Source organism: Gymnoscopelus braueri (assembly GCF_963280865.1).
Source record: "Gymnoscopelus braueri genome assembly, chromosome: 10".
Taxonomy (NCBI): Eukaryota; Metazoa; Chordata; class Actinopteri; order Myctophiformes; family Myctophidae; genus Gymnoscopelus; species Gymnoscopelus braueri.
In genome coordinates, this window is record NC_137611.1 from 37,576,541 (window position 1) to 37,600,023 (window position 23,483).

Here is a 23,483-nt window from a genome sequence, read left to right on the forward strand (position 1 = left end):
CTGCATGGCAGATTCGTCCTAATCTGGTGTTAAAATAAATGTCTAAATATGTTAAAATATGCAATTCTCACAATAATTAACAATATTTAGTTATTATATTGTTATTGTTAATTTTAGTTAACTAACTATTAACAATAGTTAACTACTGGTCTAATGCCAAGCTTAAAACAGTCCATTCAGAGGCCTATAAGCATACATGTTCTCAAAGCCAAGAAGAATATTGGCTTTGCAAACAGAGAAATGTGACATTCTGTAACAACATAATAATAAATGTTAATAACATTTATAGAGGGGGGGGGGGGGGGTAATAAAGTTCTATGACTAGTAGCTGTTCATTGCCGTCAGACCATACGGCCTCAACTTAGCATGTGTACTGCCAATGACGACCTGAGGGTGTGTCGTGCCAAGTGGGAATTTGGTCAGTACCTAAAATAAAATACAAATCTCTGTCTGTCTGTCTGTCTGTCTGTCTGTCTGTCTGTCTGTCTGTCTGTCTGTCTCTGTGTCCTTTTATGCCCATATATGGAGATCTCTGTATCTGTCTGTGTTCCTGAGATGCTCATGTGGAGATCCATGTTTTCATGATGTCATAGTAGGGTACTGACATCATAGCCTGGCCTCGGCTCCAAGTACTATAATAATGGGACAACTACTACAACATTTCAACGACCACAGTCGGTGGTCTGTCGGTCTTTGTCTGAAACCTATCATTAGCATTTCTATCCATTTTATCTTTTACGTTTTGTTTACAAAATGCGTGGATTGTCCGACAGATATTGTAGCAGAGACAGAGGATATGGCAGTGGTCCTCCACGCTTTGGTAGTGGCGGAGGCGGCCGTGGTGGAAGTGGTAACAAGTATGGAAACCCAGGTAATCGTCTGCCCACAAAGCACTGGAACCTTGACGAACTCCCAAAGTACGAGGGCTTATATCAGCAGCACCCCGATGTGGCCCGGAGATCACAGCAAGAGGTGGAACAGTACAGGAGAGCCAATACTGTTACAGTGAAGGGAAGAGACTGCCCAAACCCCATCATGAAGTTCCATGAGGCTTCTTTCCCATCCTATGTGATGGATGTGATCGCTAAACAGAACTGGAGTGAACCAACACCCATCCAAGCACAGGGGTGGCCTTTAGCACTGAGTGGCAAGGATATGGTTGGCATTGCACAGACTGGCTCTGGGAAAACGCTTGCTTATCTGTTGCCTGCTATAGTGCACATCAACCACCAGCCATTCTTGGAACGTGGAGATGGTCCCATTTGCTTGGTGCTTGCCCCCACCCGTGAGCTGGCGCAACAGGTCCAGCAGGTGGCTACAGAGTATGCCAGAGCCTCTCGCCTCAAGTCCACCTGCATTTATGGGGGTGCATCCAAGGAACCGCAGATCCTTGACCTGAAAAGGGGTGTGGAGATATGCATCGCCACTCCGGGTAGGCTCATTGACTTCCTGGAAGCAGGAAAGACCAACCTTCGCAGATGCACATATCTTGTTTTGGATGAGGCTGACAGAATGCTTGACATGGGGTTCGAACCGCAGATCCGGAAAATAGTAGGCCAAATCAGACCTGACCGTCAGACACTGATGTGGAGTGCTACCTGGCCCAAAGATGTCCGCAAGATGGCAGAGGACTTCCTAAGGGAATACGTCCAGATCAATATCGGAGCACTGCAACTCAGCGCCAATCACAACATCCTGCAGACTGTTGATGTCTGCAATGACGGAGAGAAGCAAGACAAGCTGCTTTGCCTGCTGGAGGACATCATGAGCAAGAAGGAGAACAAGACCATTATCTTTGTGGAGACCAAGAGGAAGTGTGATAGAATCACCAGGAGGCTCAGTGGAGATGGATGGCCAGTAATGTGTATTCATGGTGGTAAGAGCCAACAGGAAAGGGACAGGGTGCTCAAAGAGTTCAAGTTTGGGAAGGCTCCGATCCTCATCGCAACAGATGTTGCCTCCAGGGGTCTAGATGTTGAGGATGTAAAATGTATCATCAACTATGACTACCCGAACAACTCTGAGGACTATATCCATCGTATCGGCAGAACAGCACGTAGCCAAAAGACAGGCACGGCCTACACCTTCTTCACACCCAACAATGTGAGTCAGGCCGGTGACCTGGTTGCTGTGCTCTGTGAGGCCAGTCAAGCCATCAACCCCAAGCTCCTCCAGATGGCTGAAGGCAAAAAAAAGAGCAAAAAAAAGCGTTTTAAAATCCCAGCCCAAACATTAACGTAACTAATAATTGGGCCGCGCGACCCGGAAATGACCGTAATAATCCTAAAACGGGAGCAAAAATATTTTTCTGATTTTATTTGGGGGGGGGGGTGGCTTCCCACTGGCCCAGCGGTCCACCGGGCATATGCACGGTATGCCAAATGGCCAGTCCGCCCCTGGCTTCAACCGAGGCAGCTACAACGGAAATAGACAGTCAAACTTTAGTACCAACTAAGGCAACTCCTTTGGAGGCCAGAACAACTTTCAGGCCCAGCATTTTGGTGGTGCCCAGAATGGTGCAAGCCATCCCCCTTTCACCTTCCCCCAGGCACAGGGCACAGGCCCCACAGCAGCCACCACCACGGCCTATGATGCCATACCCAATGCCTCCTCAGTTCTCACAGTAAAATATGCACAAGTAATTTATTGCTTTTTGTCTTTGTTAGGTTCTATACCCTATCTGTTTATTTATCTTTATTTAAAAGACAAAATAAAAAAAGGATACAATATATATATATATATTATTTAAAAGACAACATTTTAAGAAATACAAAAATATATAATGGGACTGCACTTTGTAAGCTACCTTGACGGCAGATGGGGGGGGGGAGTATGGGCCATGGGCATGCTTTCCCAACGCCAATGGGCATCGTCCCCAACGGGCATCGTTCCTGAATCCTGGCCTTAGAAGGACAGGTTTATAGCAGCACTATAATAAAATAAAATAACAAAATAACAAAAATGCAGCAATCAAAAATGTGTAGATACATCTAGATTACATTGCAATAAAATAACCAAATGTAAAATTAAATAAAAACTTTTAAACAGGGGAATGGCTTGGACTTGGAGTGTACTGTGAAAATGAGTGCTTTGCTACTTGTGTTCTTTGCGCGGTGGGTTGTGGGTGTGAGCGTAGAAGTAAAATGGCGGACTTGGCAAACGAAGGTGAGTAGTGGCGGTGTGAGAAAACAAAACAAAGGCTACGGCGTTTATACACGAAACTTGTACGACAATATCACTGGCAGTGAATGAAACGGCAGCTACGCATCTTTGTGGTTATTAACCGGCCTGGACTTATTGTTTTATCTGAGGCTCTGTTGCGTTTGAAAGGCAACACAAACGTTAGCTTACATTAGGGCTTCGGCTAATACCTGGAATGAAATTGCGTGCCGTTAGGACGCCGCTAGCTGGCTAAGTAACTCTTGGCACCACGCATTCACCGGGTTATTTATAGAATAGTGACGGATTTGGTGCTTAGTAGGTAGGCTAGACTGGTTAATGTTGTCTCCCAGAGGTCAAATCAGTTATTGAATGTTTAAAACTTAGTTAGTTGAGGTGATGTTTCTGCAGTTGCATTTCAGGCGGGTAGATGGAATAATGTAAACCAAAGCAGGGGGGACGACTCAGTCTAATTGCTGAAGAACGATCAGATGGCATTTCCTTTTTATTTCTATGTTGCACTAGTGTCGTATTGCTCGTTGGGCAACTATTCAGTTATGTGCTCTGTGGAGCTCGGTTGTTGCATTGCGTGTCATTTGAGATACGAGATGACTCATGGGCCAGCTTTGCAAGCGCATTAGCAAGCTAACTTTAGCCAGCCAAGCTACCAGGAGACAACCGATGGGGGGTGGTGGCTATGTGCTGGAACGGATCAGATGGCAAACATGTTTGTAACGTTAGTTCATGTAAACGAACGTCACGCGGGTTATTTGGGGTACGGTTGTAAAGCATGTACACACATCTGGAGGACTGCATGATGCGTGCAGTGAGGATACATCATATAATTGTGTAATATGGGTCGCATATTCCATATATTTTTGCCATTCATTTCTGTTTATAATTCAGTAATCTGGCTCAGCCTTGAGGGTTTGCGCCAGTATTGGTGAATACTGAATTTATCTTCAGTTTCACGTGTATGCAGTGCATTCTTGTTCCATCAGAGCTGGCACTTGATGGGTGTAGCTACAGTAGCCATGGGGTTAGCCTCGTGAAATAGGCTTATCTCTGTCAGACAACAAACCGTTGCTTTATATGACATGACAGATTTGGTGTTAATGCAACTCCTGTCATTATGATGATCCCAATAGTTGCTCCTCTAGTGTTTACAGTTCTAATGCAAAGTATCAGTGCTGACCTGAAACATGTGCTCATATTTATGTAGCACAGTTAGTGTTTTGGAAGCTATTTATCTAATGTCATCCCCATTACAGTTCATATCAATTATTTTCGTACTGGTCTGGATTGAATATTGTTTAAAGTGGGACAAAAAAAAGTGATCACTGGTGGCATCCTCCTGGGCAGTCTATTGTGATTATGTGGAAATATACCTGGTTATATAATTTCATTCCCTGACTGAATTGGTTCCTTTTTTGCTTGGCTCACTTATGTCAAAATGTTTATAGAAGTCCTGTGCAGAAATATCTCCGCCAGGCCTAAGGCCAGAGATATTGTTTTCACCCCTGTGTGTGTTCGAGGCTAATCTCATAAACTACTACACTGGTCAGCGTCAAATTTCTTGTGTACGGTGCCAGTAAGCCAAGGATTGATTGTTTTGTTGTAGTTCATCATAGACTGAACAATTTCCCCCTTTTCCTATGTAATCCTTGGTTCTTGCAACTCCCTCTGAAGGATATGCTCATTTCGCAATAACTTGATTTTTCGCCATTTTGTAATGTTGTCTAAACAGTAAACACCCCTTTTCTCATACAGATTTTGCCCAAAATTGCTACACAAGCTCTCATGTGATTATAAATGTCTCATACAGATTTCTTTATATTCCATACCGATTGGCCGTAAATAGCGTACTGAATCTGTTGGAGGGGCCTGTATCACAAAGGATGCCAAAAAGCATGCATGCATTGTCCGATCATCCCCACATTTGAATCATTTTTGAAGGGTCTCTAAGAAACGCAGGTCCAAAAGCAATTGAACTATGATCCATACCATAAGGGGCGCCACAGATGGGAAATGAGCAAAACAGAAACATAACTTTTTGGGGACTGATCTTAACCATATTGGGTATGGTCTCGAAAGTCATGTGTCAACAGCTTTTTGAGATTCCTTACTGTTTAGCTGTAATTGGCTTCCAAATGTAGTTGAAGGGGCCGATGTTTTACAAAAGTATTGTATATCGTGGACGTAATGTCCAATCACCCCCAAAATGTAATTGCATGTTAAGGGGCCTCTATAGAGCGCACATCCAAACGTGCTTTTCCATTCTGACATAGGGGGCTGCCAGAAATGCCAACGGTTGAACTGTACCACAGCTTCCCTGGGTCCCAACGGCTGCAACCCACCACGGCATATGTCGGGGCAACCACATTTTGCAATTTTCTAGTGTATACCTACTTGCATAGATGGACTGATCAGCAGGTTGCTGTGCTTTGGCTGTCTGCTTTAACTACTGCATTACTTTTGTCAAATTGGACAGACATGGTGCCTGCTTAGATTCACGCCCTGGTGTGTGTTCCTAGTCTGACCCTGTACAAATATAAAAGGTATTAACAGTCAGCATCCTTGGTCATACATGGCCATTCCCTAGCTCTTGTCCAGAGCATTGGCAAGTTCTTTCTAACGCTCTACCAGGCGTGGTGCTGCTATTGCCATAGACAGAAACTTCACCTACCATGCGAGGTCTCCAACTGTAGTAAAAATGAAATGTTGATCATTTATATTGACCAGATCTGTAGAGGGCGCAGTTGAGTAAATAAAATATTTTCCGACTGGCGGACATTTTCTATTTTCTTATTTTCTGCCCAAAAAGTGAATTTTATACAAAAGGTGGGGCTCTGAGACATTTCCCACCAAGGAGAATAGTCTTTCAACATTGTAAAACTGTGGCCCGGATGGTTGGTGTAACCGTCTGGGCGCCGAGGCTGGTATTCTAGCCTGACAGCGTGTTGCGGGTTCGACGGCCTTTGCTGCATGTCACTCCCCATCTCTCCCCATTTCCTGTCAGCCTGTCCTATCAATAAAGGCATAAAAGCCCCCCCCCCCCCCAAAAAAAAAACAGTCGGAGACCTCACACGGTAGTGGAGGTTTCTGTCTATGGGAATAGCACCGTGCGTGGCTGAGCGGTGGAGAGAACCTGCTAACGCTCGGGACCAGAGCTAGCCTTTCCCCCCAGCCCTGTGCCTTTTCGTACATAGGCATAATGATAACTATCATTGCATGCGATACACAGAGGCAGGTAGAGTTGTGCCTTCTTGCCGAGATTTGCGCTCCAGTGTAGGGCTGCAACTATCAAATATTTTCTTATCGATTATTCTATTGATTACCTTTTTGATTAATCGAATAATGTAGCATTTAAAAAAAAATGTTTTATGTATCCAATAATTTGTACACACATGATCCTTGAAATTAAAAAGTTTGAGAACCTCTAAACTAGCCCTATTGGACCTCATGGTCTATTTATGCCACTGTATTTAAAGACATGTACAACATTATTTTATTCATCTCCCCTTGCACACAAAGCTGAAGTGACGAGGAGCTGAAAAATGTGTATTATTCAGAAGTCAGTGATGTTAACTAAACAATGACTGTTCATATGATAAGCTAAGTTTACATTTCATATCCACACCATATGCATTCCTGTAACTTTCACCATCACATTTAATAAAAAATAACTATTTAAATGTATTGTATTTTATAGTTGATTAAATTGATGAGTTGATTAAATGTGGCAGCCCTAGTCCACTGAGTGCCCCTTTCTATTCACTATTTGTTTCACTATAGTAACATGTCAGGTTCGCTCCCATTCCCCTTTTGGATTGAATTCAGTTTGGCACTAATCTGTTTGATATCATTCATGATGCTATCTAAGCAGTGTGGTGTCACAGGCTCCTAATTATAGCCAGCTGCACAAGAGAAGTGGCACAGTAAACCCACAAATGTATTTGATCTGCTGCAGAAACAGTGTAATATTGCAGTGGTTCTCAAACCTTTTCATGTCAAGGACCCCCAAATTGACGTGCATTTGGCCACAGATCCCCATCTGATTTCTTTTTTCAAAGAGCGTCTGAAAATAGGAGTTCTGTTAAAGTGTTAAAATGATTGATTTTGATGCTATCTTAACATATTTTTGAGAACCATTGTTGAAGATTACCTTTTACATGATAAGAAGGTTAGAGGTCAGGGTATTTTGATCCAATATGGCATCTATCTGAGGCATCTATAATGCTGCTGTCAGACTGAATTTCCTGAATATGCACAATTCTTAGCAACATCCAAGACAATTATGCTAGTGAGTGTTGCCTTAAACTACACAGTCCTTGTAAATGCTTCAGCAGTCACCCTTTAACTATTTTTGATGGGAAAACTAGGCCAAGATGTTACTGGGGTATAGCCTGGGCTATTTATGTTCCAGAAATAAAGTGGAACTTGTCAGACTTGATTGCAGTAATTCTTTGTCTTTTCTTTTTAACCTGTATAACTAGCTTACATCTTCTCTTAACAGACAAGCCTGCCATAGCCCCTCCTGTGTTTGTTTTCCAAAAAGATAAACTACAGAAGGTAAGCCTTCCTGTGTTTTTCAAATGTGGATCTATACTGTGTGATTGCACCCCTTCACTTGTCGCCCACAATTTATTTGAAAGTATTTTTTGGTATGGTAGCTAGGTTAAGCTCTCTATGTGGAATACAGTGAACAAGCCTTAAATTGAAATGTCCAAACCTGTTGACCTGATGTTGCACAGAAGAAACTAAGCTAAATGAATTCTCAGTATGGGACAGTGCTCTCTGCCTTTGCTTGTATCTAGCAGCAGTTCCAATTTTTATTTTGTTGTATGCTGAATCTCTTCCCTATTTTATAAACATTTCATTAGCACCATCTACACTCTTATTTGTGATAAATAATCTGCCATATGTTGCCTTCTGTCACAGCGGTCGGCGGAGGGATCGAGTGCCGAGGATGGAGAAGGTAAATTTCATGTCCAAATGAAGTGTCCTTTTCTGATAGCTTTTACAAACATCAGTATGAATCATCTGTTGGGGTCATCTGTGTGTGTTTTTGCCTCTCCCCAGATTCAGACAAAGACGAGGGAAGCTACTGCCCACCGATGAAAAGGGAGAGAACCTCGTCGTTAACACAGCAGTTCCCACCCTCACATTCTGGTAAGGGCAAAGCAGCAAGCAAGCCATTTTCCTTTTTACTGTTTGTAATCTAGACAGTGATTTGTATGCAGAGCATCACGCCTGTCCTCTCTTTTGCAGTTCCCAAGAACAATGTGTTCATGCCCTCAAGTTTCTGCCAGTCTCCTACTGGGAACTCTGACTCTGAGCCAGGTGAGGCATCTCAGACCGCCACTCATTTTGCTTCCTTTAGCCAGCCTCTGCTGTTAGCAGTCGTGCCTTTTGAGAACCAGTGTAGGGTGAACGTCTTGTGTTGTGAAGATTACATATGCCACACCATATGTTATTCAATGGACTTTTAACTAACAAGGATCACAACTAACTAATAACTATATTTACTGAAAACAGCATTGAGGAAGGGATGATCAAGTGTCGAGGGTGAGGGGATGAATTGAGCCGAAGTGATAAAACCGGGGTCAAGGATGAAGGTATCAATCAGGGGGTCGAGCTCCGGACGAGCAGTTGAATAGTCAGGTCGATGAGGGGATGAGTCATTAAGTTGAAGGTGTATCAGGTACAGCGAATGGTTGGATAGTTGTCTCAGGGAACCCGAGTTGAGTTGATACTCAGGTCGGAGGCATCGTCTTGTTTCTGAGGAGTCGTGATGCTCAGCTCAACCATTTCCTCCTGTCGTTCCTGTACTGAGAGAGAGAGAGTGCCAAGAAAATACAGGAAAATGTTGGGAGAGATGGATGTGAGAACTGAGACAGAGAGGGAGAAAGGTGTTAGCCACACTTACATCTGTTGGAATGGTAATTTAAGCTGTGTTAGAAACATGATCTTTGTTACCAAACTAAACCTGTAGCAGCTTGCAGTGTCATGCGTGTGTGCATTTTTAGGATGAGTGACCCTCGCTGGCAATAAAATCCCTGAACTTGATAGGGTTTTTAAAAAAAAAAGATCTTTCAGTTGGGAGCCATAACATAAATTGGTGTACTGTATCATAGTCAAAACTGCAATGAGAAGTCACTCTGATTTGCACCGTTCAATATGATAAGGTAAGACCTTTATTGATCCCGCTGGGGAAATTCAGGCGCCAAAGGAGTATTCATATACTGGTCAATTGCAATGGACGGTGCAGGCGTTTTACAGCGCATATAGCTAGCACCTATAATAAAGCTTGGGTAGGACCTAATAAAGCCACTGAAGTAGGGAGAGAGTCCGTGATGGAGGCCCTCGAGGCCACCACACTATGGCACAGAATTAAGACCAAAACACATCTCTAGGTTTTCAACAGCATTGCCTTGGCGATGAATCGCTTGTTTGTAAAGATGTAAAGGCAAATGGAGGGTAACCCTTTTTATTCGTATTCTTTTATTTTAGTCTTAGAGGTTTTTTTCTTCTTCTTTTAAATTTCTGCTTTGTCTCTTCGTGTCATCTCACCAGAGGAGAAGCCTGTGGGTTTCCGTTTAAAACCACCAACTCTCATACATGGACAGGCACCGAGTTCAGGTGGGTGATCAAGTTATATTTATTTGAAATGCTCTGTTCAACAAGCAGATTATTCACAAAGTGTCTGCTGGGATGATTTGTAGGTGTAGTGGTTAATTACTTTTCTCCACGTGCTTACAGCTGATCTCAGATCGAGCAAAGTACCTTTTGGTCTGACCTTTGTTCTTTAATATGGCTCCATATTGGGTTGTCTTTAAATTAAAATGTACATTAATATATTGAATTCATATTGATATTGCATTAAAGGTAGGCACAATATGTGCGTACATTTTGAAGGCTCGCTAAGACATTGAATGTTTCACTGTTAAGAATCACAGGCAAACACTAAAGTATGCTATAAAACAACCCAATAATGACAAACCTCACCACAAATACCCACACTTACACTTAATGGAAAAGTAGCTAAGTAAAAACAGACTGAACTGCATATATTAATAGGGATGACATGTTTTTAGCCAAGCAAATTTGTTAGCGTTAGCAATGTACACAATGAAAGAAAATTTCCTGCCAGGAATTCGAGCACATTTCAAAATCTGCGTGATTGATCATGTGAGGATAATTGTGCAGTCTTGCACTAGTTCAACAACTTTTTCCTCAAAAGTATTAATCTTGAGCCACAGTCATAGTTGTAATAGAATTGTAATAGAACGATATGGCCTCAACGACTCGATGTGGTTGCCATACAGACAAAGCATTTAATGACCCAAATGAATGAAACCCAGACTTCAGTCAAGTCGCAACCAACCAATTACTGCGAGGGGGGTGTCCAAAAACTAGAAAGATGAACAAAGTTTTGTCTGGAGGTCTACACACACTACACCTTGAGAAGGCAAAACAGTGTCATTTGCTCCACAGTGATCCAGAAGTTCTGCTTCTAAGTATACAGCCACCTTTATTCACATTTACGCTACAATAACGTATCGGACTGGTACATATACTAGTGGTCTACTCAGTGAGTAGTCTAGTCACATTTAATTAGCACATTTAAAGAAAACAGGAGTTGACTCAAAGTGCTTTTCAATTGAGGCAGATGACCAAAGAAATCACTAAAGTGTAAAACACATTAAAATTCTAAAACTAAAACAAAGTAGTTATTTTAAGAGAAATTAGAATTAAAGTAAATCCATTGAGTGGAAATACCAAGCATAAATAATGGGACAACCTCAGACTGAGCTAAAAGCAAAAGGAAAAAGGCGGGTAGTAAGTGCACCAATCACATGCAGAGTTGAATGTGATTGGTCAATCAGAGGCACCTTTAGAAATTGTTAATAATAAGCCATAATCATTAAAAGCCACTTTAAACCAGCAGAGTGAGTAGAAAAGCCTATACTGTACAATGCAACCCTAAAGTACATCAAGATCTTCAAATAAGTCTAATTCAAAATGTGTGTCCGTTTCATCTCGGGCAAGCAAAAATGTACATCTGAAGAAATGTGCTCTTGACTTGCTATGGTCTTTGTCAAATGTTAATCTCGAATGCATATGACCAAACGTCTTAACACTTTGTGTTTCAGGGGTCCCGAGTCAGAAGCCCAAGGAGCAACAGCGCAGCGTTCTCCGCCCGGCCGTGCTGCAGCCACCACCGTCCAAGACCCACGCAGAGTCAAGTAAGCAAAAACCTTGTCTTATTTTAGAAGCTACAGCATGTTAAGACCATTGGCATAAATTAACACCTGTTTTATCTGTGATGTGCCTGGCTCTCTGTCTTTAGTAAGTTAATATTGTCTGCATAGGGATAACAAGTAGGGATGTGCACAGCAACTACAGTAATTTCACTGACATTTAAACCTTTTTCCACAAATGTGTTTGTCTATTTAAAGCAACACTCAGAAAACATGCAAAACTGAGCACACTTCGATCTATAAGGCGGCAGACCAAACCATCAGAAAATAGATTGATCAAATAACCAGATCTTATTTCAAATGCCACAGAAAATGTGTGCAGTCGCTACAGAGTATCATGTAAAATCAGCCCTCACTCTCACTCTCTCTCCCCTCCCCCTCCCTCCACTCCCATAGACTCCAGCTGTGGGACCAACGGAATGAAGAAGTCATCAGACGGAGCACATGGGACCCAGTCCCTCTTTCGGAACAACACGGAGCACTTGGCCAGCTTGGCCAAATCACTGGTGAGGCACACAGACTGTTCAATTCTATGCTCTCAGCTGCAACAGTTTATTTATACATTTAACGCTGCGGAATAAAAACACAGTGAAGAATAACAACATTAAGATGATTAAATAAATAAAAGTGCCGCCGAGATGGAAAAGACGCATTTTGCTATGATGAAGTGACCATGATGTGCGTCTGTCTCCTCGTAGAAACATGAAAAACAGGAAGATGGAGCAAGTGGCAACAAAGATGGGAGCGGAGGGGAAATGGAGTCTGACGTAGCGTCCAGTTTTGTATTCGGTCAGAATATCAAAGACAGAGCAAAGGTTTTCTCACATTTTGCCTTTCTCTCCCTGTTGTGAATTGTATTCCATTCCCCAAATGGCTTTGTCCGTCCCGTTTTCTTTAACCCATTAAGACCTGAGGCGATTCTTAAAAATGTTTTCTGAATCCTAACAGCTTATTGAAAAAAAAATGTTTTCAAGATTTTTCAAAAATAGAAGATTTACACGCTCATAGCGCGGCACTCGGTGCCGCTCTATGAGCTTGTAGATCTGTTATTTTTGAATAGCCAAAGAAATCTAAAGTGACACGGATGCGTTCCAGGTCTTACCATGTGTTCCAGGTAATGGGTTAACTCTTTAAGACCTGGAACGCATCTGTCATTTTTAGATTTGAGCTACAAAAGCATACATTTACACTTTGGCTATTCAAAAATAGCAGATATACAAGCTCATAGATCTGCTATTTTTGATTATTTTTTTTGGAAATGTGTGCAAATCTGTGAATATATATATATATATATATATATATATATATATATATATATATATATATATATATATATATATATATATATATATTTTTTTTTTTTTAAAGCGAACATTTTTAACTCAAATCTTTGCTTCTGGGGGGTCCCTGAAACAAAATATTGAGATGGGGGTATGTGGCCAAATACATACATTTTGGGGGTCCTTGACATGAAAAAAAAAAAGAACCACTGATTATAGTAAAAAACGGTTAGGATTTAGAATACATTTGTAGAATCCCCAGAAGCAAAGTGTTTGAAAAATGTTTGCTTTAAAAAATATGTATTCAAAGATTTTCACACATTTTCAAGAGCTTGTATATCTGCTATTTTTGAATAGCCCAAATACATCTTAAAATGACACGGATGCATCCCCGGTCTAAATGGGTTAAATGTATTTAGTAATTAAGTTTTAAGTTTTGTGTTTATTCCCATGGTCAAGGGGAGGTTCACACTGCCTCTGTCATGGGCTTCCACTAACATGTCTTTCCTCTCTAGTTGGAAGAGAACAGTACAGAAGACAAGTCGAAGGACGGTGTAGCACCAGATTCTCAGTCAGAAGGCACTAATTACTTCTTACAATACATCTCCACCCCCAGGTAATGTGTCAGGTTGGAGGACTGTTACCTTTCAACTGTTTTGATTTGAGTTCAATTCCGTTATATTCATTAAAACTGCAATCTGTAACCTTCATGTCCTACCCGAGATTTGAACCTGGGTCTCTTTTGCAAGCGCCTATTTTTTTACTTTTGAGCTACGTATAATGGAAAGCACATTTGTGGAGGCGAGTTTCACCTCTTGTCAACCGGTAGTGGTCCTACCTGACCACAGGATCTAAATGTCTCTAGAAGAGCAGTAGGAGATCACCTCCAACCACCGCAGTTGTGTTAGTTATCCAACTATAATTAAGGAAACCTCCGTCTGTCTGAACACATTTTTCTCCTCAGTGGGATGAGCAATTGATCTGAACTGGCATACGATCATTACCATGTGCACACACTCAGGAACGATATTTTTCACTTTTCCAAAATTCAAGCTGTTTATTAGTTTTTTTGGAAACTCTAACTCTACGTCCGCGGTTTTCGCCGTTGCTGCGCATGCATGCGCGGCCATGGGGTCTGTTGTCACGGTTACGGTCCCCCAGGCAGTGGGATGTACTGTGTTAGCTCTTGGTGCTAACAGCGTTAGCGTGTGATTTTACTCAATGATACAACAGAGCAGAGCGTCGGGTCCGCGGACCCTTTAACGCGTGGACCTGCACCGTGTGTGTTAGTGCTGTCAGTTTTCCTCTATAGTTCCATTCAAATTTCAATGCTTTATTTTTTATATTCGAATATTGTATAATATGTAATGTAATTATAAAATAATTTATAGTTGTACAATAATAAACACCCACATGCACACATACAAATGCTATAATAACAGGCCAAACAAAATAGTGAAACCAACTATATTAGTTAAGGGTTGTGGCTTTTATTTAGGTTCATTTTCGTTTTTTTTTAATAAGGGTAACCCTGTGGCTATCGACGTTGGCCCTGCAGTTTGTTCTCTTAACAGTACGTTGAATAAACTCCACTGGTTTATCAGTGTGATTTGGATGTTTAGTGAGTGGAAATACCACTTCATTTTCACCGGCTTTAAGCTTTTGTGTGACTCCGAGCACAGTCCACGTTGGCGCTGATCATTTTCACAACATGGCAAGCAGGTTTGCATTGCTTTGTAAGCGGCTGTGCTTTACCTGCTTTCTCACTTACATGGGTGTGTAGTAGCTACTTTTAGATGGATGTTGGTTACTGTGCTATCGTAGCAAGGTCCATCCACTGTTCCGACCGCAGCCCGTAGCCTACGTTTCCTAACGAGAACGGGCTCTCATCCGCACTGTCCCAAGCGCTGATAGTCCACGTTGTAGTGACGGACAGAGTAAACATTAAACAATGTTACATAAAAACCTTTGCTGTTGTCATAATTATGAAAAATTCTTAAACTTTACTTTCAAGTGAAGTTTATGGGGGGAAAAGGAGGGAGGAGTCTTGCCTGCCTCTGCGCTGAACCAATGTGGTGGTCTGTCACAGTCTCAGCGTGACGAGACACACGCACACACACTCAAACACAGGCGCCGCCGGCCGAGCGTGCACAACACAGACTGGTTTGGTGGTGTGGCAGCGACGACATTCATATTAACTTTCTGTGTGCAGTGCATGCACTCTGACTTTATTGTTGATCATGCGTGATGTGATGAAAGCATTTGTTTTCGCATAGGTAGGTCAGGAAATAAAAACATGATAAAATTAGGTTATTTTTTTTCACATTCAAATAATTTTTGAATTTTGTTCTGACAGCATAGTGTGTGTGTGTGTGTGTTTGTTAGCTGGGGGTCCGCGGACCCCCTAACGTGTGGACCTGCACCTGTTGTAACTGTCGCAGCTAGGCAGACATCGAACACGTGCCTTGCCCATACATAACTAAAAGTCTGCAAATACTTAGACTGCGCACAATCCTGGGTATGAACTAGTATTGTATTAACACATTGACCGCCGGGCCCGTAGTTCTACGGGCCGTTAAATCCAACGGTTAAGCGCCGATCCCGTAGCCTACGGGCTTTTTTTTTTCAATTTTCTAGGGGGACCATTTTCAGTGTAACACCACCCGATGTCGACCGGAAGTGCGATCCCGTTTTTTGTTTCCCGTCTGCCTCCATTCTAAGTCGTACACAAAAACCCCTGTAAACCCATGTAGTTTTTCATCCTCGCATTTCCCATGTTAACATAAACGGTCAGAACTCAAACATGGCGGCTCCGTTTGACACGTGGTTTGGACTGGTACACGCAGGGAGATGTCGCCGATGTAAACAGACCGTGTACGGCTCAATCTTAAGGATTTTAACAAGATCTATGGCGACGTGAAAAAAACAAAAAACAACAATAAAACGTTGGCACTGGTGAGTACATTATGAGATTAACCTCTGGCGGTCAATGTGTTAACATACTCACAACATATCCACTAAAAAGGTTATGGATTGCAGCTTTAAGTTATTCATGCCCTTCCAGTTAAAAAAACATATACAAACAGAAAACAACCAACACCAATATGAAGTGTCTAGTTTGGCATAGTGTCGTCAGTTGATTTGTATTGACTTGTTTTTCACCTCTGCCCCTGCAGTTCAAAAAATCCCACAAACAATGCAGATACCGGAGCGAAATTTGTCTTTGGACAGAACATGTCTGAACGAGTTCTGGTGAGTAGTTGTGTTTTATTTTTGTACCACACTGCCAAGCCCCCTAACGACAGGTTTTTGCATGAGATCCTAATGCGGTATGTTGCCTTGTGTTCTTTCAGAGTCCCCCCAAGGGTGAGTCATCAAGTGAGGAAAATAAAGACGTGTCGTCTGCTATTGCATCAGAGACCTCCTCACAGGAAGCCACCCCAGAGAAGGGTAAACAACCTCAGACAATGTAGTCATAAATGCAAACTAATACCACAAATCTCTGTGCAAATAAGTCATGAAGTCATGACAGTTGAAAAATGCTGTTTCCCAGACCTGAACAAATAATGTAAATTGAAAATCACGGTCTGTTTTCTCATTGACATGTCCAATTTGGGTACTGGTTTAAATGTCAACCTGCTCAATTGGAGCTACAAAAAATTTACCTGTATTACTGCAGAAGCATAGAACTGGAGACCTGTCCCCTGACACTCTTTTTAAGATGAACCCGTTGGAGAGTGTGCACTGATAAATGTTATTGCTCAGATAGATAAGGCTTAAATGAACAACTTCCCTCTGTGGCCAAGTGCTGATTTCCTATTATTCTTTTTTCTTTTTCGTACATAGTGAACAGTGTGACAGAGTCTTTGGAGGAGTCTGCAGCAGCGTACACCAAAGCCACAGCCAAGAAGTGCATCTTAGAGAAAGTCGATGTGAAAACGGGCGAGGAATCGGAAAGCAACGTATTACAGGTGTGGGATTCGTTGGTCCTTGTCGACACAGAGTTAATAAGTATGCAGTGAAAGCAGCTTTGAGATATCTGGTTTGTTTGCCCTCTTTGTTTCCTTAGATACAGTGCAAGTTATTTGTGTTTGAGAAGCTGGCTCAGTCGTGGATAGAGAGGGGTCGAGGTCTACTGAGGCTCAATGACATGGCATCCACAGAATCAAACGGCACGCTACAGTCCCGTCTAGGTAATCACACAGCAGAATAACTGTATTGTATTGCGATAACGATAATATTGTTACATTCCTAATCAGTTGTAGTCTAAGCCTAAGGTGTGTCTTATACACAAACACATTTAGGCTGGTAAAGACAAAAATGTAGTTCAGTATCCTGATTGATAGCTGTGTCTCTCTCTCTCCAGTCATGAGGACCCAGGGCAGCCTGCGGTTGATCCTCAACACCAAGCTGTGGGCCCAGATGCAGGTGGACAAAGCCAGCGAGAAGAGTGTACGCATCACTGCCATGGACACAGAGAGAGAGGACCAGGGTGTCAAGGTCTTCCTAATATCGGTATGCTGTCGTAGCCCTGCAACTCAATAAGAGACTCCACAAGGTCTTTGCAGAGCAGGACACATCTGGACATCCTTTCTCTAATCAATATGACCCGACGGCATTGCCACCTTGAGTTAGGCTAAATAGTCCAAATGTGCTGCGTGCGTCCGCAGGCCAGCTGTTGTCATGGGGGAAAAGGCTTAAATTAATCTAATTACTTATTGCTTACTTTAATAGTTAGCTAGCAGTGGCTACCTCTTGTATCTTTGACTATTTATTTTCCTTGGGTTGTCAATCTAATTCCCTTGTCTTTGTAAAGAGAATATGTTGTGATTGTTTTAACACATTGAGTGCCAAAAACGGTCCGGACCGTTTTTCATAATCCAAACGACGTGTGCCAAAAACGGTTATAACCGTTTTTGGATTTGTTTAAAATTATTATTAATATTTTTTTCACAGCACCAGGAGATATCATTTTTCGAAGATTTAGACTTTAATCCACTTCCTGGTTAACTTATGACTTCAAAAGCCTGTATCTCGGCTCCTGTGTACTTTTTTTTTTTACTATGTATTTTTGACTATTTTTGACTATTTTCAACTGGCTGCAACTATGGAACGGATTACCGAATGTTTTAAATTTTCCCCCCGATTGTACGAGACCTCTATGTGTGTAATGAGGGGATCACCGTGAGGACAGTGATCACTGGAAATATTTTGTGACTACTTGAAAAAAATTCAAAATTTGTTAAAAATCCAGGCACTGACTGTACCCTGTTTTACAAAACCCCTGGCACTCAATGTGTTAATGTATTCATGCCCATCCAGATATACTGTAGATGCTTCTGACCTAAACACAACCTAGCACTATAGCCATGAGTGCTTATGAATTTGATGTCTATGCCTTGCGTCACAAACATGAAATATGCTAGCGGTCAGACTAAAGAACTCAACGGCGCCACAACAGGTTGTTTTATGTCTTAATAGTAAAACAAATACAGTAGAAAAAGCAAAAATGTAGGGCAGGTACAGGACAAAAGAAATGTGATTGTGATGGAAATAGAATCTGTACACTGCAAAGTAGCTCCCAAAGTGGTTGACCATTGCATTTGCATTTTGGCCTTCTTTTTTTCTTTTATCTTTTTTAGAACAACTTAATTGAGCAGAAATATCATTTTAACAATGATCATGTGTAACCTCATTTATCCCTGAATAAGGGCACACTGAAGAAGGCACACACATCAATTGTGTGTGTGTGTGTCTACACGTTTCACTTACTCGCCATCACTGTTCCCTCAGGCCAGCTCTAAAGACACAGGGCAGCTGGCCGCGGCGCTGCACCACCGTATTCTGGCCCTGAAGAGCCGGCCGGAGCAGGAGGCTGAGGCTCCGTCAGCAACCCGCATCCTCGAGGCAGAGGTGCCCCAATCCAATGAGGAGGACAGTGATGAGGACGAGGTGGCCAACACTGCCTCAGCCTCTAATCCAGCTACAGGTCAGTCACGTGTGCGGGTGTGAGAGAGAGAGAGAGAGGGGGTGTGTGTGTGAAACCTTTGTATTTTTATTCAAATCGTTTCAGCCAACCTGATATTCGTAGAATTTAACAGAATCTCCCAAATGATGTTTGGTGGTTACCTGCCAATATGCCTGGTAGAGCAGAAGAACATTTGTGAGGATTTGGCTGCTTCATCTTCCACTCTGGTTGCAACCCATAACGCTTCATTAAGAGACTATTATTATCAGATGTTTATGTTATGTTCTGAAATCAGATTTTGGCTGCTTTTACTGCTGCTTGCTCTGTTTGTTGATGCCATGCTAGATTTGTACAGCTGGCTTTGCAAGAGGTTCAGCTGAGGCTCTGAGTTGACCGGAGGGCTGGCTTATTTTATTTTTTGGGGGCCTTCTGCGCCTTTATTTGATAGGTACAGTAGAGAGACGGGAATCACAGAGCGAGAGTAGGGGAATGACGCGTGATTTGGGAAAATACGGAACCGGTTGGCAAACCCCGCCCCCGACTGTCTCCACTGGCTGAATAACGCCTGCTTGAAAGGTACATAGGTGGGCCTTGCTGTATGTTATGCCACGCAGTTAGTGACAGGACACTGTTACTAAAAAAAACACAATATAAAAGACAGATTTTGTGCATTTGTGCACTAGGAGCATAGAGTTAAAAGTAGGAGAGGCGTTCTCACATGCCCTATTTTCCTGTACAGTTTGCGGTATGTAGCGTTCTAATTTTTGGCGGAATAGTCGAGTACAGTACTTGCTACTCACGTGAGATATATGACAGACTACTGAGACTAGGCATTTGGTGATCAGAATTATCAATATTAGCATCCATGATCCATCCATCTGCAGGCTGGCAGACGGCTGTTACTTAATCCATTGAAATAAAGAAAAGGAACGGATGGTTTTCTGCTCAAGTAAATTTTATTTATAAAGCACGTTTAAAAACAACCAGGTTGACCTAAGTGCTGTACAGCATGATAAAAAACAACATAAAAATAAACTAAAAATAAACTAAGAATAAACAATCAAAAACGGCAAAAGTTAAAACAATGACAGACCACAAGATAAGAGGATGGGGGAGGGGGGGGTGTGCAGGCTGGATGGAGAAAAATCTAGGGTGGATCAAAAGCTAGGGAAAAGAGGTGTGTTTTGAAAGTGTCCAAGGAGGGGGCGAACCTAACAGTGGATGGAAGGCTGTTCCACAAAATCCCTGAAGAAACAGCAATGAAAGCGACCAATTCCAGAATGATAATTATCTCAATATATTATATTCTATATATCATCTATATTCTATATCATTATCACAGCGATGCGGGGGTTAACAGAGCTGCTCCTGCAGTCTTAAATCTCCTTATTCCACTGGGGGGGCGGGATTTTCTAACCGGTCCCGTACGTTCCCAAATCACACGGGAATGACATGCAGAAAATGGTCAGGCCTGGCAAGAATCAAACCAGTGAGGCATGGCAAGAATCAAACCGGTGTAACCCAAAATACATCCTCGGCCAAAGTAACCCGGCGTTAACACATTGACCGCCAGAGGTTAATCTCATAATGTACTCACCAGTGCCAACGTTTTATTGTTGTTTATTGTTTTTTTCACGTCGCCATAGATCTTGTTAAAATCCTTAAGATTGAGCCGTACACGGTCTGTTTACATCGGCGACATCTCCCTGCGTGTACCAGTCCAAACCACGTGTCAAACGGGGCATCCATGTTGTAGTTAGAACGGTTTAGGTTAAACAGTGATCAGCGAGGAGAAAAAACTACAGGAAGAGAATTGAGTTTCAGTGTGCGCTTTAGAATGGGAGCCGGTGTGATCGTCAAAACCGGATCCCAAATAATTCTGTTTCCGGTGGTGTTACAATGAAATGTGCCGTACTAGAAAAAAGTTTTTTTTTTCGAAAAAAAGGAAAAAGCACCACAGCCCGTAGGCTACGGGATCGGCGCTTTACCGTTGGATTTAACGGCCCGTAGAACTACGGGCCCGGCGGTCAATGTGTTAAAGTGGGCTAGACTGTTATATACCCCAGGGTATATTCTGGGCTAGTCCAGAATATACCAGTTTAATATTCAGAAGTTTGTATCACTTGTATCAATAAAGCCTTTAAGAACACAAACAGACTGTTTTAAGATATATCACAATTTAAAAAATCCCAGACGATATCTAATCTTATATGAAGATAATATTCTATTGTGAAATCTCGCCCATCTGTAATTTAAAGGAGAGATTAATTTGTGATGCATGTTCACACGACTTTTCCCACATTTATATACTATGCACTTACATTTTATAAAATGCAGAGAATATGGGGATGAGATACAGAGCCTTAGAATTTTCCTCAAGTTTAATACAATTATTTTGTCTGCTGTGCATTTTGGTTTATAGGCTAGGAACTCTAGATGGCTTTGAATACTTTCAAAGTCTGACTGAAACAGTGCTCCATCCAACAGTTAATGCTTCAGCCTTATGTTCTTTTGCAAGTACATTAGTCAATCCTGAGATTTCCATACTTGACCTGATTAATTATACAAACCTATGTTATAGCAACTTTGCCAAGCACCTCATGCCTCCTCCTTCCCTACAGGAAATTCAGAGGGAGGAGAGAGCCAGCAAGGAGCCGCAGGAAGCACATAGCGTCAGCGCTGTACGACGGCCTGCTGCTAAGATGCTGCTGTTGGGGCATTTTACTGTAGGCATCTCAATGGACACCCCCCCCCCTTGACCAATGTGGGTCCTCCAGACCAGTACTTTTTTGGATATTTAGAAGTCTAGCTCCAGGAAATAACCCCTCCCTCCCTCCCTGTGCCGGAGTGTCTCACCCAACTCGTGCAGTTTCATCTACTCTGCATTCAGCGTAATATCTGGAGTCGTTACTGTCCCTCTCCCCCTCCCCCTCCGTTTTGTGTTTTATTTTTGTTTTCGAGTATTATAATTTTTTTTTTTTTTTTTTTCGATAGCAAAAATAAAAGACTTTCAAAGCTTTTGGTTTGGGACTTGTCTGCTCATCATATTGATGAGCGTAAGGGTGTTTTTCCTCTACATTTAAAAAGAAAAAGAAAAATGTATGGCACATGTCAAGACTGCAGTTTCTACTACTTTGGGACCTTTTTACTTCACTCTCTACGGCTGTGCCTCTCGGGAGACACACTTCCAGAGGAGCTTCATTCACGATGTATTTGACTAATTGTACAGGTCGTTTCAACATTTTAAGTCCTCCGCATCTGACAAGTGTAATTTAGGTGTAACACTTGATTTCACAGTGGTCTTATTCTGATAAAATAAAGATGTTTGTGTTAACTGATGAAAAGCTGTTTTTAAGTGCATCATTATGCTGTTAGTACTCAGTGAGAACCACCCTGTCCTAACAGTGCAATTGCTAATTTGTTGAAGTTTCCACTAAGATCAATACATTTGCATCTTAAGTATGCACAGGAGGATTATTTACTATTCTCTTCCACAGGTAGATGAACCACAGCTTCATATACTAACTAGAGTGAGGCCATTGTAAAATAAGTGTTGCCGTGATTTATCTGTCGTTTCCACGAGGCATCTTTAACACATATGCACTGTTTGTAAAGGCTAGCCAAGACCACTGAGTCATTGACGATAGCAGTTTCTTATATTTCCTATTGACCTACACTATAGTGAATAAAAGGACTAAAAACGATGCTGGCTCTCCTAATATGACCTCATGAGTATAATGAGGGCAAAATGATTCACCTGTTCTCAGATTAATAAAGATGCATTCATCGTTCACCATGTTTTTTTTTTCTTTTTTGGTCAAAATATTTTTGTCAAACCAGAAATGAATTCAACATCCACCGGCATTCTGCATGTAACTCATGTAATTTTTTTTTCTTTCCAACATCCTGAAGGTTTATATTGTGTTGATACATATTTTTTATTTTGAAAATATTATAGAAACTTTTTATCAAATTTCATTTGGGGAAAAACATGTTTGAATGAACACTTATTTTGTGTGGAAAACGTTTTGAGTGATAACTGTAATACCCTTGAATGTCATGTACATTTGAATATATTATCATTTCGTAGCGCACCATGTTTCTCAACTCCTCCGACTGCCCCTTTACAAAATAAAACATTTTGGACTGACCCAATTTTATTTTTTTCCAGCAAGTTAACACAGTTTAACCAATGCTATTATAAGCAGTGGTGGAATATAAGTATCAATACCACCACAAAGTAGAAATACTCTGTTACAAGTAGAAGTCCTGTATTCAAACTCGAGTAAAAGTACACAAGTATTCCATCAAAATATACTTAAATTATAAAAAGTCAAAGTACTCATCATTGGTGTAATGTAACTAAGTACATTTACTCAAGTACAGTTTTGAGGTTTTTTTCTTCACTGGTATATTTCCAAATTTCAATACTTTTACATCTACTCCATCTCACATCTCAGAGGCAAATGTTGTACTTTTACTCAACTACAATTATTTGAAAGCTTTAGTTACTAGTTACTTTGTAAGTTTTGATTATTATTACAAAACATACATTAACCACCCATATACTTTATAATTTGAAAATAGCCAATCTACAAACTCACTATGCGTCGCAAAATTACACGTTCCAAATAATTGTACTGGAGTAAAACTATATTTGCCTCTGAGATATAGTGGAGTAAGTAAAAGTATTGAAAATTGGAAATACTCTGGTATTGTAAAAAATACCTAAACATTTTACTTAAGTACAGTAAATGTACTTGCTTTCCTCCTCTGGTTATAAGATATATATATATTTGATCATAATAAGGT

General features: G+C 41.5%; 2 protein-coding genes across 2 annotated transcripts; both read left to right on the plus strand.

Moving 5' to 3' along the window:
- Positions 1-753: 753 nt before the first annotated feature.
- On the plus strand, positions 754-2,592 carry LOC308093557 (putative ATP-dependent RNA helicase DDX5; the record flags this gene model as incomplete). The annotated part of the gene is made up of 2 exons (XM_080439891.1): positions 754-2,185; positions 2,549-2,592. 2 exons carry the CDS (start codon positions 754-756, stop codon positions 2,590-2,592), a joined length of 1,476 nt encoding a protein of 491 aa, XP_080296017.1.
- Positions 2,593-3,113: 521 nt separating this feature from the next.
- On the plus strand, positions 3,114-22,821 carry ranbp3b (RAN binding protein 3b). Its single transcript, XM_080440623.1, has 17 exons — positions 3,114-3,165; positions 7,676-7,731; positions 8,101-8,137; positions 8,242-8,331; positions 8,431-8,502; positions 9,736-9,801; positions 11,316-11,408; positions 11,820-11,929; positions 12,122-12,238; positions 13,219-13,319; positions 15,880-15,955; positions 16,057-16,153; positions 16,550-16,674; positions 16,773-16,896; positions 17,070-17,218; positions 18,497-18,692; positions 21,293-22,821. Exons 1-17 carry the CDS (start codon positions 3,144-3,146, stop codon positions 21,340-21,342), a joined length of 1,581 nt encoding a protein of 526 aa, XP_080296749.1. The 5' UTR covers positions 3,114-3,143; the 3' UTR covers positions 21,343-22,821.
- Positions 22,822-23,483: the final 662 nt, after the last annotated feature.